We start from the raw sequence: 16,749 nt of genomic DNA on the forward strand, positions 1-16,749 counted from the left end.
GATAGAGTCTTGCTTAGTAGTTATTTCAGAGAGAAAAAATGAGACCAGAAGAAAAGAGGAGGAAATGGCATAGAGTTTAAAGAGAGTAGTGAGTGTTTGGAAGGAACGATAAAAGAGCTAATTGCATATATAATCCAGAAGACCGGTCCTCACATTCCTATTAGGTCTAGATGCCCTCTTCCAGGGTTCCAGTTGCATCTTTGGGTACAGAGATACCCAAATGCTTCACAATGACCTCTAACTCATCATTTTCTTGTCTCACGCACAGTCACAAGTTTCTCTGGAGAGAGAATGTTTTATATGTACACATCATAGAGCCTAGAATTTTACAGACAGATACCCAATAGAACCGCTTGCTCAATAAATGACAAAAATATTGCCAAGTAGTAAAAGATCTATACCATGTGTTTGGTGGTTACTTCAGAATCTGAGGCAGTGAACTAAGAATCCTTAAAACTCTAGTATCCTATAATTCAGTGAGTGAGGGAGAATGAGCTTCAAATTTCAATTCAATACTAACTGATTATAAATGGTAAAAAAAAAAAAAAAAATGTACCTATATGCAGGAAGAACTAGTAGCTGGCCTACTAAATATATGTGCAAAGTATAAGCAAAATATATAAAAGTAAGAAACAGAAATAGAAGATTCAGCAAACTTTTTAGTTACAATTACTATTTTTAAGGCATGAGGCTTAAAATGAGAATACAGATTAAAGTTGGCATTTCAAATCTGATGTCCCCAAATTAAATCACCAGTATCTCAATTGTATATCAAAAAATAGGACTGTTAAATAATGCACATTTCAATTCAAAGGCTTTCATCTGGATAAATGGGTCGTGAACTTACTTATTAATGCCTTACCCCTCTGTGTTTCAACAGCAATACCCTAGAGTATATAAATACCTTTCTAAGTCACCTAGTCTAATTACTGAGAAACTACACAGCATATACTCCAATCAAGCACAATACCTATTATAATATCAACCCCCTCCAAAAAAAATTATCTCTCCAAAAAAAATATATAAGCAAAATCTTAGATTCTTTTCATAAATATCTGCCCCAAGTCATTCTTAGAAACATGTCTAATGGTGAAATATGTCACATACATTCTACTTGTGGAACTTTCCAGGCTTAGAAACCACACTGGATTTATGGTGTGAAGTATTTTTCCCTGGTTCTAATGCTAATTCTTTGTGAAATACTGGACAAGTCACACAGCTTCAGTTTCCTCACCTATAAAATGAAGTTGTTGAACTAGAACAGCATTTCTCAAGGAATGTTCATTGGTAAACTAGATCTGAATAAGACCTTCCAGCCCCGATAAAAGCCCCATGATCAAACAAGATTAAGAAATACTCTATCCTCAACAACAAAAAAACAAACAACCCAATTGAAAAATAGGTGAAGACCTAAAGAATTGTCTCTCCAAAGAAGACACACAGATGGCTAATAAGCACATGAAAAGATGCTAAGCATCACTAATTATTATGGGCTTCCCTGATAGCTCAGTTGGTAAAGAATCCACCTGCAAGGCAGGAAACCCAGTTCGATTCCCGGGTCAGGAAGATCTGCTGGAGAAGGGATAGGCTACCCACTCCAATATTCTTGGGCTTAAATACATCTAACTATTATTAGAGAAATGCAAACCCAAACTACAGTGAAGTACCATCTCACACCAGCCAGAATGGCCATCATTTAATAAGTCTACAAATAGCAAATGCTGGAGAGGATGTGGAGAAAAGGAAAGCCTCTTACACTGTTGGTGAGAATATAAGTTGGTGCAGCTGCTATAAAAACAGTATGGAGGTTCCTCAGAAAACTAAAAATTGAATTACCATATGATCCAGCAATTCCACTCCTGTGCATATACCCAGAAAAAAAACTGTAATTCAAAAAGATGCATGCACCCCTATGCTCATAGCAGCACTGTTCACAACAGCCAGACATGGAAACCACCTAAGTGCCCATCAACAGAGGAATGGATAAAGAAGATGTGGTTTATCTGTACAATGGAATACTACTCAACTATAAAAAAGAAAATAATGCCATTTGCAGCAACATGAATGGCTCTGGAGATTACCATATTAAGTGAAGTAAGTCCAGAAAAATAAACAGAAGTACCATATCACTTACACATGCAATCTAAAATATGGCACAAATGAGCCTATCCATGAACAAAGACAGACTCACAAATATAGAGAACAGACTTGTGGTAGCCAAGGAGATGTGGGGTGGAATAGGGATGACCTGGGAGTGTGGGGTTAGTAGATGCCAACTATTACATATAAAATGGATCAACAACAGGTCCTACTGTAGAGCACAGGGAACTACATTCAATATCCTGTGATAAACCATAACGGAAAAAATATTTTAAAAAGAATGCATATATGTGTAAAATGAGTCACTTTGTTGTACAGCAGAAATTAGCACATTGTAAATCAACTATACTTTAATTAAAAGTTTAAAAAAGAATTTTAAAAAAAGAAATGCTCTATCCTGTAGCAATGTGCAAAAGGATACTCAAGAATCTGGCAGGTGGGGTAACGTGAAAATAAAACTAAAGAAAAGAATAGCAAGGTAGACTTGCCTCTATCACTATGGAATTAAAAGACTGACAGGGGTGTGTGTGTGTGTGTGTACATGTGTGTGCACACATGCTCAGTCATATCTGACTCTTTGTGACCTATGGACTGTAGCCCACCAGGGTCCTCCGTCCATGGGGTTCTCCAGGCAAGAATATTGGAGTGGGTTGCCATGCCCTCCTCCAGGCAATCTTGCCAACCTAGTGATCGGACCCATGTCTCCCTCCTTGGCAGGCAGATTCTTTACCACTGAGCTACCTGGGAAGCCCCATAAGATGAAAAATCAGCACTTTATTCTACCCAAAGCATTCAAGTGCCTACAAGATGTCAATACTCGACTGAGCTTTAGGAGAATGTAACTTAAAAGATAATTCTTTGTCTTCTATTAGTGAAGTAAAGAAAGACCTTCATACAGTTTCAACACAAAATATAGCACGTGAACTAATGAAAGCATATATTGGGTTAGCCAAAACGTTCTTCTGGATTTTTCCACAAAATGTTACAGGAAAACCCAAACAAAAGTTTTGGCCAACCCAACACATGGTACAGAAGCAGTTCAGAGGAGGTGGTAGTTGACTGTGTCCAGTGATGGAGGCAAATCAAGGAATGTGTCAAAAAATAAGTGATGCTAAAAAAAAAGAATGCTGCTGCTGCTAAGTCACTTCAGTTGTGTCCGACTCTGTGTGACCCCACAGACAGCAGCCCACCAGGCTCCCCCGTCCCTGGGACTCTCCAGGCAAGAATACTGGAGTGGGTTGCCATTTCCTTCTCCATTGCATGAAAGTGAAAAGTGAAAGTGAATACGAGTTCTAATTTTTCTATGAGGCTTTGTATTTATGATCATAGCACATCTGCCATCTCTAGGACTGTGCACCAAATGTAAGACTGCTATGCCTGTTAAAAGAGGGACAGTCTTCTTTGTCATCTAAACTTCCTTCGCTTCACAAAAAGTGAGGCATTTGGTACATTCACACCTGGCTCCTGGAACTGTATCCTCTTGGAAAACCTTGGACAACCTTTCCCCAAGATTGTTTAATTCAAGCCTTAACTTCCTAATCTACAAAATTAGTAACAATTCTTGTAAGAGTTGCTGTAAGAAAAATAGATGATAATAATGACAGTTTAAGTATCGAATAAGTCATGAGGTTCTTCCATCCCATCTAACCCACTCTCCCTGTCATATATATGAATAAAGAGCTATGCATAAGAAACATGGATGGAGCTAGAGATTGTCACATTGAGTAAAATAAGTTGGACAGAGAAGGAGAAATATGACATACCTTATGTGCAGGATCTAAAAAGAAATGATACAAATGAACTTATTTACAAAACAGGAACAGACTCACAGACCTGGAGAATGAACTTATAGATACCAGGGTGAAGGGTGGGGGAAGGGATAGTTAGGGAGTTTGGAATCCGCATGCACACACTGCCATAATTAAAATGGATAACCAACAAGGACCTATTGTACAGCACAGGGAATTCTGCTCAATGTTATGTGGCAGCTTGGATGGGAGGGAGTTTGGGGGAGAAGGGATACATGTACCTGTGTGGCTAAGTCCCATTGCTGTTCACCTGAAACTATTATCAGCATGTGAAATGCCAGGCTGGATGAAGCAAAAGCTCAAATCAAGATTGCCGGGAGAAATACCAATAACCTCAGATATGCAGATGACACCACCCTTATGGCAGAAAGTGAAGAAGAACTAAAGAGCCTCTTGATAAACATGAAAGAGGAGAGTGAAAAAGCTGGCTTAAAACTCAACATTCAAAAAGCAAAGATCATGGCAAAAGGTCCCATCACTTCATGACAAACAGATGGGGAAACTGTGGAAACAATGACAGCCTTTATTTTCTTGGGCTCCAAAATCACTGAAGACAGTAACTGCAGCCATGAAATTAAAAGACGCTTGCTCCTTAGAAGAAAAGCTATGACCAACCTAGACAGCATATTAAAAAGCAGAGACATTACTTTGCCAACAAAAGTCCATCTAGTCAGAGCTATGGTTTTTCTGATAGTCATGTATGGATGTGAGAGTTGGACTATAAAGAAAGCTGAGAGCCGAAGAATTGATGCTTTTGAACAGTGTTGTTGGAGAAGACTCTTGAGAGTCCCTTGGACAGCAAGGAGATCCAACCAGTCCATCCTAAAGGAGATCAGTCCTGAATGTTCATTGGAAGGACCGATGCTGAAGCTGAAACTCTAATATTTTGGCCACCTAATGTGAAGAACTGACTCATTTGAAAAGACCCTGATGCTGGGAAAGATTGAAGGCAGGAGGACAAGGGGATGAAAGAGGATGAGGTGGTTGGATGGCATCACCGACTTGATGGATATGAGTTTGAACAAACTCCAGGAGTTGGTGATGGACAGGGAGGCCTGGCATGCTGCATGGGGTCACAAAGAGTCAGACATGACTGAGCAACTGAACTGAACTGAAACTATTATAACATTGTTCATCAGCTATATTCCAATATAAAATAAAAGGTTTTTTAAAATAAACCATGCATAGACAAATTACATGAGAAATTTTAATCTAAAATCCACCCAGTAATTCCTGTTTTAAATTCATCAATTTGATTTCTACACATTTGTGATCATTATTCTATTTTAAATATGCCAAGGTTTTCCTTGATTTCTGGTTCAGAAAACCAAAGGCCAAATGATTGAAAATACTCAAATTCATAATCAGAGAACACGGTAAGCTTATAAATTTCATATATCCTGCTCTCTGATTTTTCTAGAGAATTGAAATTTTAAAAAATACTTTGTAGATAGAAAATTTTATACAATTGACAGAAGGAGGGAAATTTCTAGGATGAAGGAAATGTTTTATATCTTGTTTCATGTGGTGATTATAGGAGTGAATAAAACTGTCAAAATTCAAACTGAACACATAAGATCTTTGTTCTGTTTGATATTATTCCCTCATAAAGTTTTTTAAAAACCTTTTGCTCAAACCTCCCTTTCCATAAGTGCTCATATTCTTCCAAAGTAAACTGTATCAATAATTTCTTTTTTATTGTCATACATGGTTGGTTTTAAAACATCATTCTCAGGTAGCTTTTTTTTTTTTCAATCCATATTGCTAAGGACTTAGTCAAACTGTTTATGTCTTTTCTTCCAGATTATCAAGGCCAAAGTTGAACAAAAACCAAGGCCAAATCTCCTGACCCTTCGCTGAACTCCTGGGCCTCCATGGACTCTGATGCAGGCAGAGATTTGTCACAGTGCTGCCTGCCATCTGCTGATTAGTTTTGCAGTCATCCTAATCAAATATAAGTTTATTTAATTCCTATAATTGTATCTTGAGAAAGCGCACTGACAAGTTTGCTAAAATTCAAAAGTATTTACTAGCTTAGAAATTAAATGTAAAAAAAAAAATCCTACCATTTTACAGGAATCTCTCATTTATTTCAATCTTCCCTCACTTTGAGTTTTCAAGGGCTTTTTCTCCATCACTGGTCCAGAAGATGAAATGTGTAACACAAAGTCAAACTCCCATAAGTTCCACAAACCAGAAGGAAACCAAAAACTCTTGGTAGTTGTTGAAAATAAAAATAGGAAATTTACAACGTTGAGTTTAAGGAAATTAAGAAAAAACAGATCAAATGAAATGGGTGAAAAAATTAAAAAAGAGAGAGAGAGAAGGAAAAGAATTAAGTACAACATGGAAAAACTCTTCTCTCCTCAGTTCTAAAACACTTAGAGAAGTTTCAGAGGTAGCTAATCAAGCTTTCAGAATTATTATAGTCAGTGTTTATAGTTAACACCAAACTGTACAAGTCCTAAGCAGAAAAGTCTTGGTGAAAAGCCCACGAAATCAAGGAAATGTCCTGTCTTTTAGTGTAGCGATAAAGCAAAAGATCATGTACTCTGGAGGCCTAAAAAATAAAAAAGACTTTAATTGCTAAAATCCACACAGGTATAACTTTCTAGAGTTAAACACTACAGCATTTCTGTAAGCAGTTACAGCAAATTCAGGCTATTGACTCTGTAGGCTAAGCATATATTAATAAAATTGGAAGTCACACCAGAGATAACATTATTTCATCAGAAGTTTCAAACCTCAATTTTTTTTAAATCACTAAGATAATAAATTTTTCAGACTTTTAGCAGTAATACTAAACTTCTAATCCAATTCTGAGAATATAAAGAAATATGATGGTATAAAAAACATGAAATTACATGTGATATATACTATTATTAACTAAAGCACAGATTTTATTCAAATCTCACAAAATTTTATGCTAGACTCTGATGCTGGGAAAAATTGAAGGCAAAAGGAGAAGGAGGATGGCAGAAGAGGAGGTGGTTAGATAGCTTCACCAACTCAATGGACATGAGTTTGAGCAAACTCCAGGAGATAGTGGAGGACAGGGATGCAACCCATGGGACTGCAAAGAGTCGGACATGACTTAGCAACTGAGTAACAACAACCCTGACAATGGGTTCTAACTATTATCCGTGGTCCAGTTCTCTCCTAAACTCCAAATACCCAAACTCACATACATTGCAAACTTATCATGTCCAAAACTCAACTCCTGATCTTGTCTTGCTTAAAAAACAAAACAATCTACCCTATCCAGTCTTTCCCCTCCAGTGGTCATCCTTCCTATCACTCAAATCTAAACCAGAATTCTTCTTGATCATTTTTCAATCTTCTACCACCTTTAGTTAAACAAATCTTGCTGACTCTAAAATATATCTAGAATCTCACCACCTTCACTTCTATAATACTAATCTGGTCTGCTATTTCTCAAGAGTCCCTTCTTTTGCCCTTAATTGTTGTATCAATTTCCCACACAGAGGCCTGAGTGATTCTTTTAAAATGGAAGTCAGATCTTGTCACTCCTCTGCTCAAAACTGCATGGCTTCTCCATTTTACTCAGAATAAAAGCTGAAATTCGTAAAATGATCTATAAACCCTGCACTCTGTGCTGTACCTTCCATGTATCCTCCCCGCCCTTGTATTCTATCTTCTACTTTCTTCCTGGCCCACTGCTCCAGCCACTCTGACCTACCAGGCATTCTGAGAACTTACCATGCATGTGACTGTCTCAGGGCCTTGGCATGGCTATTCCCTTTGTCTGCAATGCTCTTCCTTCTGAAATCTTCATGACTCAGTCCCTTGAACCCTTCAGCTTTTTACACAAATATCACTTATGCTGGGAGATCCTAATTGACTTCCTACTTTAAAAATGCCTCCTGCTTTCAGCATTTACTCTGCTCCTTCTGCTTTTTCTCTATAGAATTTATCACCTTCTGATGTAGTACATGTTATTTATGTAATTACATTTGTTTCTCTTGGTCCCCTCAAAATGTACCCATAAAAGCAGGAAGTTTTGTCTGATTCATTCAATGCTGGAGGAGGGTCAATATTACAGATTTACATTTAATGCATTTGGTCCAGATCTCCCTTCTGCTTCTCAAGAAAGGAAGGTATTTAAATAAGGAGATAAGATGGAGAAGAGGCCAAAGGCATAGTATTGGCAAGGCCGTTGACATGCAAAATAGTGCAGTAGTCCCTAGGTGTTCCTCATGTTTCAATGTGGGGATACAGGATTGATATAAAATAGGAACACATTCATGGAACAAGGTAACGTGTCAACCAAAAGCACAAAATCAACTGATTGCATAGTAAGAAAGGAAAGCATGAAATGACAAAGGTGTTCCACAGCAGGATACCAACTGAGGTACTAGGATCTTAGTGAAAACCCTTATCACAAATAAGTTTGACAAAGTGCCAAAGTGTACTGGGGAGGACAATTGTCTTCGAAAATGTAATGAAAACTACGGATCTTTCCACAAAAATTAAATGTATCTAAAAGTTCAGAAAGTTCACCACCCTCCCCCAAACCTATCCATAGACCACCATGGGCCAAATGTTAAGAATCTTAATTAAGAAAAAAAAAAATCCCACTTAATATTCCACTTAAAAATATGACTTCAGCATCATAACAGTCACTTGAATGATGCCTGGACAGGAATATTGGTAGTTGCAATATTGAGTTGTAACATTTTGAGTAAATATTTGAAGCTAAAGTTTACTAAAAGGAAGAATCCAACAGCCATGTCTTAAATGTTAAGTTCTCAACACGTATGTAGAATTAAACATCCCTAAGTTACCTCAGTGAATATGTAAACTGAAAGTTTCTTACTGCTTGATATAATTTTATAAAGTTCATAAGGTAATCATAAGGAAGACTATGTAGGTACTGGCAATTTGACTTTTTTAAAAAAACTGAAAACAGCAAACATTCTTTCCAAACAATCTGAGCTATTGTCTCTCTGGCTTCTGTACAATTTTATCATTTAGCATCCTTCATCTAAATAATTCACCAAAATGTAATTAATGAGTCTTGCTTCTCTACCAAATACCCGCTTCTCTTTGTACCACAGAATCCAGAAATAATTAAAGGAAATTCAGGTTGGGTAGCTTTTCTTGCTCAGCTATATCTCTGGAGAGGGGTGTGGCAAGGGAAGGGAGAGGGTATTAGTTACCTCAGATATAAATAGCTCTTTACTCACTGAGACCATTTGCGGCACTGTAATAACAGGAATGCAAAGAACATCTGTCTGAAATCTATTCCGTGTCTGGTATCTGATGCCATGCTTATATGATGAAGGCCACAGAGGCAAACCCAGAGGCACGGAATTTAAATATAGTCCTCAGAGGCCCTCGGGTTGGTTTCTTTTCCCTTGTTGATCCTCATCAGAGAACAAATTCACCAAGAGCCATCAGCCGAACACACCCAAGCTGGATGTGGGCCAAGAAGCAGCAGCGCTGTTGAGATCTGGGCAGCGAGGTGGAAGGGTGACCAGGGCACCAGTCGGGTAGAAGCATGCGGGCACTGCTGGGCAGCAGCTGGAGGAAGTTTGGCCACGCTGGCCGGGGAACGTACGAGTGGTTAACCAGCGAACCCAGCCTCCCTCTTCTGGAAACTCAGCTGCAGGTCTGTACCTACAACTTATGCCTTTTCTTCCCCCCAAATATCCTTGTTGGCTTTAAAACCAACATTGCCTATACTGTTAGGAAAACTTGGTGGCAACATTTTGCATTACAGGTGTGACAAAAATATGAATTCACTGACTAACCTGGTGTAAGGAGGTAACTTGAAAGCTGGATTCTTTTGACAATGATAAATTCAAGTAAAAACTGTCACAGAATATTCTAAGAACACCTAAGATAACAAATATATAAAAGAACACCTGAAGGCAGAAGTCAGCAAATTCTTGTCTGGGTATGACAAGGTTGCATTTTTGCTCAGTAAGCAATGTCTACATTTAAAAAAACAACAAAAAAAAGAAAGAGATTCCCTTTGGCCCTCTAACTGTTTCTAAGAAGCCAAGGATCTTACTTCAGGAGGGGCAGCAAAGAGTTAAAGAGGTTTTGCCGCTAAAAAATACAGCAGCTGCTTTGCTTTATCTGGGAAATCCCCAAAGGAGTCCCAATCTGAGGGTTCATTAAGGAAAAATATTCATAGAAACCTAAAAACTCAGAATTAATTTTATGGTCAACAGGAAAGTGAGTGATACCACTGTCCCACAGAAAGAGGGAAAGAAACCTATTTTCTTGTTTTCTAGAAAGTTGAGGGCTGAGATTGATATTTAAGTTCTCTAAAACCACTTTTTACAGAAATAAATTATACATATATATGATATATCCTTCAGCAGTTACACTTTCTATTGCCTTTTTCTTTAAAGTAATCCCTGTACTTCAAAGTCCTTGAGAAATATTAAAAAGCTACTTTGAGGGTAATGAACCATTTAGAATATTTGACTAAAGACATTCTTTCTGCATTAAAAAAAAAATCCAAAACAATTTGAATCAATATATTATGAATCATTTAAAAAACAAAGATACCATCATAAATTTGTTCTATAGCTCCATGGTCTCTTAATTAGGGGAAAAAAAAGAGTTCTTTATCTCAAGAAATTGTCCTAATCTGCTGTATAAGTGTTATCTTGACAAGATAACTCACCCAATGGAAGTACTGATTACAAAAGAGGACAGTAGCATCTTTCTCAAATTTTTGCAACTAATACCATTAGTGGTATAAAGTAAGAGGATTACATAAAAACTTTTAAATAGAATATTAAGTATCTTCATATTCAATGCATATGGAACTTAGAGGGTATAACAGTATTTAAAATTTGATGCCCACAACAGTTTAGGAACTATTATTACCCACATTTATTGAAGGAGAAAGAAGAAAAATCAATTATGCAAAATGGTCCATGGTTATCAACGTTGAAGAGTGATTAAATACTGAGATAATAGCTTTAACGTTTTAAATGATTTATCTAGTGGGAGAAGATAAACATAGTTTAATTGCTTTTTGAGTCCAACTTGATTTTTTTAATAATTGTAGTAAATTTATTTTTGAGTTCATCTATTCTTAAAGCTTATATAATCAAAGTCCTTGTTTTATCATAACAGATTTTAAGAGTTCTGATAAACTTGATTATGTGTGAGAAAACAGAAAAAATTCATAGCTCATTGATTCATTACATTCTCAAGCCAACCCTCCAAAAAAGACTTTACTCTCATTTCATACTGAAGAAAAACTAGAATCAGAGCGGGTAAGTGAACAGTCCACGGTCACACAGGTATCAGAAGGTCATACTGACATTCAAGACCACAGCTGTCAAAGCCCAAAGACGATGCTCTGCTGCTCAAGTAAACCTTAAAAAATTGTAAGGATTTTAAGCTAAAATATCATAACTCATATCTTACCAAAACAAAATATCTAACAGTGTAAATATTAAATAGACCATCTAATTTCAAGTCAAAATAGCATACATAGTTGTAAATTCTTTAGGAATTCAAGATAACGACAACAACAAAAAAAACTAGGTAAGTCAGCCTCTTAAAACGTCAAGACCAGCAAAACATTTGTTCTTTCCACCAAAATCAAGGCAAAAAACCCAGCTCTCATAATTTTACTAGTGTAAGTTTTATTTTAAATCAGTAGATATTAGTATGTTGTTTTTTAAACACAATTATAAGGTTTTACACTGTTTTCTTTCCCTCTGTAGTAGTAGATACTAACAGTCACATGAGTTGTCAATGGAGAAGCATTGTAATACTTATTTCTTAGCAGCTTTATGTAAAGTGATGTCTACGCAATTTGGAACAGGACTTCTTTTTTCATACCTTGCTGTTGGAGTATCATTCTGTGCCTATTATATTATTTACTCCATCAAGAATCATCATTATTCTTATAAGCTGATACTATAAAATCAATACCTTTTAGGTTACTTAAAAATTTACCTGCAATTCTTTTTCTTGAGTTCCAAATTTCTATATTTATCCTACAAATATTGCAAAAACAAATTGAAGGAATTTCACAATCTTAATTATCATAAGCATTGGCTATCCAATCAGATTTCAAATGTTATTTATATGTCACAGGAGCATGTAACAATGTCAGATTTTACTCCAGAATTAAAGAAGTTCCAAATGACCCTTGTGCAGCATAAAACATTATTGGTCTAATTCTAAATAAAGTAAGTACATAAATAGTAAGAGTTCTCATTCAATGAATGTGTGATGGACCTACAAACTAAACCTTATTCTAAGATTTTTACTTCAGTGGAAATATTGTAGGGTATCCTTGTGTACTTTTGATATTCTGAATTCATACTTTATAAGTACACCTTAATTCACTGGCATAAATGAATGATTAGAGTGATTTTTAGAGTGAGTAAATGATGATGAAAGTGAAAGTCGCTCAGTTGTGTCCAACTCTTTGGGACCCCATGGACCATACAGTCTATGGAATTCTCCAGGCCAGAATACTGGAGTGGGTGGCCTTTCCCTTCTCCAGGGGATCTTCCCGACCCAAGAATCGAACAGGGGTCTCCTGCATTGCAGGCAGATTCTTTACCAACTGAGCTATCAGGGAAGCCCAAACAATGGCAGAATACAAAATAAAGACAGAGGCCAACCTTAGAACTCCAGGGGTCTTCTTTCCCCATCTTCTAACTCTATTCCGTTCCCCAACTCCAGGGAACCCAGAAGAGAAGTTCCACCCGGGAAGATGTGGAGCCCTTCCTGTTCATCCTTCTTCCAGCCACCGTCCTGCTCTTCCTGGCCTTTCTACTGCTCTTCCTGTATCGCCACTGTCAGACCCCTCGGCCCCGGGGCCAGGTTTCCGGCCTGGACCTCCCAGAGCACCCGCCTGCCAGGGAGGAGACCGACTTCCTGCCCGGCTTACCCTGGAGCAGCGAGCAGACCTCCCCTTACTCCCCACTGCCCCCGGAGGCTGCCCTTCTCTCCGAGGCATGTTCACCACCCTCGTATGAGGAGGCCACCAAGAATGCCCCTGGGGAACAGGCTCGGGATGCGGGCATTCAGTGTGAAGAGGGTTCACCTGGACTGGATAAGCAAATATAAACTGCTTCTGGAAATCATACAGAACATGGCTCTCCGCCCTTCAAAGAGCCCACTTGGGCAGGGGGACAAGGGCCTCTGGACCTAAGAAGCTGTTAGTCACTGGCGGACACCGGGATGAATGGGCTGGGGGGGTGGGGGTGGAACTTGACAAACGTCAATCTTGTTAACTCATTTTCAAGTTCCTTAGGGGAAAGTCTCCCCAGGTTGTTCTAAAGATGACTGGGCTCTTCTATAACATATATCCCTGAGAAAAACAAAAAGTTCTAATATGAGTTGAGGGGAAAAAGGAATTACTAGGGAACATAAGAACTAACTCAATAGAGAAAGAAAACAGAAAAATGTTGATAAGCCAAAGATAACTGCTTTGACCACCAAATAAAACTTTAGGGCCTCACTGTTTCACTTCTGTGTGAAGAGGCTTGGAGAGTTCTAGAAGGAGAGAAAAAACAGCTCTAGAGCTGCAGGGGTCAGTGGACCCAGTACATTTTCAAGGCTGTTGTAAATAATGGTGAAGTATGTTTCAATATTAATGAGGAAAGAACTGACATTTGCAAGCATTTTAGCTAAAAAAAAACAAAGTGCTACAAAATTCTCTCGTTAGTAGCATCGCTCTTATTTACCTTCTGACTTGCTTCCTAGATTGTAAGGATTTAGCTTGGTGATATGGGAATGTCTCACACTAGAATATCATGGGCTGTCCAACTGTGCCATGGCAGGACAAAAGGTGGCTATTTCCACACATTATCTTGGGGGGATCCGGTGACAACGTATGTTCATCAAGCAGCACTATTAAGAGTAGAAATCAGTTTAACATTGGAAAGGAAAGGTCAAACCTTTTTTTCTCCCCCTTATATAGGATTGAAGGATTGTTTTATTTTTGCTATACAGTAGGTCTTTGTCGGTTATCTATTTTAAAGTAGCAACATGTACAAGGAAATGTCAAAATTTTAAAGAGAAACACAGATAAGCTCTAACAGGGTCTTATAAATCATATTGTTCAAGCTCTTGCTTTGCAGATGTCAAAGCTAGAGCTGAGAGAGGATAAATACCTCCTAAGAGGCAGAGCTGGGACCAGAAGCCTGGCCTCTCTGCCCTGGGTCACAGCACCGTCCACAGTGCCAGTTGGTCTCCCAGAAAAACTGTAAATGTGGAATTTCCATGACCACTCCAAACTGAGGGTCAGGGCTCAAAATAAGATAGTACAGCTGAATTTGGAATGGATGCAAATCTCCCTCTGTGATTTTCAAATGGGGAAGTAGAGGTGGGTCATGTACACTTGGGGGCTACATCAGGATACCCATGGGGTGGCACACATGGTCCTTAAACTTGTATTCAGTGCTATAATTTCAGAGGTAAAACTTTATTTTCACAGTATAAACTAAACAACCTTTAAGCAACCTTTTGATGGTTCCAAATGAAAAATGACGACTCTTTGAAATTACTGACATGAACATTTTTATACTAGATACACAACATGGTACAGTTGTAGAAAAATAACAAAGTTCGATGCATTACTTTTCAAAGGTAATCTGATAGAAATAATACCAATCTACTTGAGTGAAAAATCAATAAAATTTATTTCAGGAAAATTGTACTGAACAATTCTCTAATGGTCTTTAAGGGAAGTAAATAAACAAATGGCGATGAGAAGCTCAGCAAACAGCCTTCTTTTTTTAATCCTAGGAATCTAGTTCTCTGTGAGACTCTGTTAATTCTTTCCCAACTGCCATTTCTTCCTCTTCTCTTGTTAACAGAACCCTGATTTGGTTCTGAAACTCTGGGACCACCTTTGAGAGGCAGACAGATTTTCCTTCCCCTGCCCACGCCAGTGGATGCCCAATGAGAGTTAACCATGGTGATCTCAATTCCTTTGCCAGGGGCTGATTTGGTCTTTGGGGCTGATGGGGAGATGTACACGGGAGAGAGGCTTGCTCTAAAAAGACTTCCTCACCTTAAAAACAAATGCATGGAAGGAAACACTCATCCTCTCTGCTGGATGTTATGTGTCTGCACGTGGTGCCTAGGGCTGTTCCTTTCAACCAGGGGCAAGACATCAACCAGGACTAGTATTGAGGATAGTAGAGTAGAAAAATGGACAATACGTGGGTTGATAATTGTCATGCTGCTGAATAACCCTGCAAATGTCTATATTTTCGTGAGAGAATAACTTTCCCACTATTTAACCATTTAAGCCACGCTTGATATTTGTAGACAAAAGCAGCCCAATCGCCACAAATTCAAAGGCTAATATGGAAATGCATTGTCGTGTTTAAAAATGTTCTGATAGGGCTTCCCTGGTGGCTCAGTGGTAGAGAATCAGCCTGCCAATGCAGGAGACACGGATTCAATCCCTGGTCTGGGAAGATCTCACGAGCTGCAGGACAACTGAGACTGAGTGCCACAACTACTGACAGAGCCCAGGAACCACAACTACTAAGCCCACGTGCTGCAACTACTGAAGCCCGAGTGCCTCAGAGGCAGTGCTCCACAACAATGCAGCCACCACAGTGAGAAGCCCGTGCATCACAACTAGAGAGAAGCCCCCGCTCGCCGCAAGTAGAGAAAAGCCAAGACCCAGCACAGCCCAAAATAAACAAATAATAAATGTGTTCTGGTAGACTTGCTTAAGATAAGTAGTCAATGCTAGGACTCACTGAAGACATTATCAGTGATGTAGTTAAGGAAACATTTTCTTCTGTGGAACCAAATCAAGCGGTGAAGAAAATAAATTACAGCCCCCAGGCCAAGTCCTACTTGCAACCTGTTATGGTACATTCTGTGAGACAGACTGATTTTTACATTTTTCAATAGTTTAAAAAAAAAAAAAAAGAAGGCTATTTCATGACACATGAAAACTATAGGAATTAGAATTTTAGTGGCTAGAAATAAAATTATTGGAACCCAGCCATGCCCACTTGCCTATGGCTCTTCCTACATCAAGAGTTGAGTAGGAGACTATTTGACATTCAAAGCCCCAAATACTTACTGCCTGGTTCTGTAAAGGTTTGCTGACATGTGCTACATACCAGTGGACTTCAACCCTAGTTGCATGGCAGAATTACTCGAGGAAATTTATAAATACTGATATCAGGACCCATATAGACTAATTAAACAGAAATAGAGCCAGAGATTCTAATACCAAAGCCAAGTCATTTTCTAGGTAATGTGAGTGGATACAAAATTCAGGTAAGCTTCTACCCAGGTTTAAGGCACCACGTTTAGAGAAAATAAGTCTGTAAATCTAGCTTTGAGCCATCATTTTAACACAACATTTTCTGTAAACACTTCCCTGAAGCCAACAGCCTAACATGCATCTGCCACCAATTCAACTCACAAAGCAGGATTTGCAAGCAGAATATTAGAAACAATCGTGTAAATAGTGCATCCTTTTAAAAATGTTGACAAAACAGGTGTACTCGGGTAGTACTGGCTGTTAGCACTCCAAGCCAGAGAGTGGAATTGATTAAAAATCCAGGGATGAAAGAACTAGATTTTAACAGCTAAAAAGTATTTGGGGAAGCAATAACTGTAGCCAGAAAAGATTAAGAATTGGAGGGAGGCAACTTCCCTGGCAGCCCAGTGGTTAAGACCTCATGCTTCCAATGCAGGGGGCCTGGGTTCTCTCCCTGGTCAGGGAACTAGACCCCACATACCACAACTAAAAACTAAAAACCCTCAAGGCCGCAACTACGACCCGGCACAGCCAAATAAGTTGTTGTTTTTAAAAAGAGGGAGGATAATAGTAACAGTGACCAGAATGTAG

General features: G+C 38.5%; 2 protein-coding genes across 15 annotated transcripts in view; one reads left to right on the forward strand and one right to left on the reverse strand.

Moving 5' to 3' along the window:
- The window catches only part of LOC145521066 (uncharacterized), a 102,116-nt gene that overhangs the window by 69,631 nt on the left and 15,736 nt on the right, over nt 1–16,749 (reverse strand). The window lies entirely within an intron of this gene.
- SMIM28 (small integral membrane protein 28) lies at nt 9,117–14,636 on the forward strand. Its single transcript, XM_081528889.1, has 2 exons — nt 9,117–9,540; nt 12,600–14,636. The coding sequence occupies exons 1-2, from the start codon at nt 9,430–9,432 to the stop codon at nt 12,984–12,986; spliced, it is 498 nt and encodes a 165-aa protein (XP_081385015.1). The 5' UTR covers nt 9,117–9,429; the 3' UTR covers nt 12,987–14,636.

The sequence above is a fragment of the Giraffa tippelskirchi genome, chromosome 9, assembly GCF_054371585.1.
Source record: "Giraffa tippelskirchi isolate mGirTip1 chromosome 9, T2T-mGirTip1v1.2.pri, whole genome shotgun sequence".
Lineage (NCBI taxonomy): Eukaryota > Metazoa > Chordata > Mammalia > Artiodactyla > Giraffidae > Giraffa > Giraffa tippelskirchi.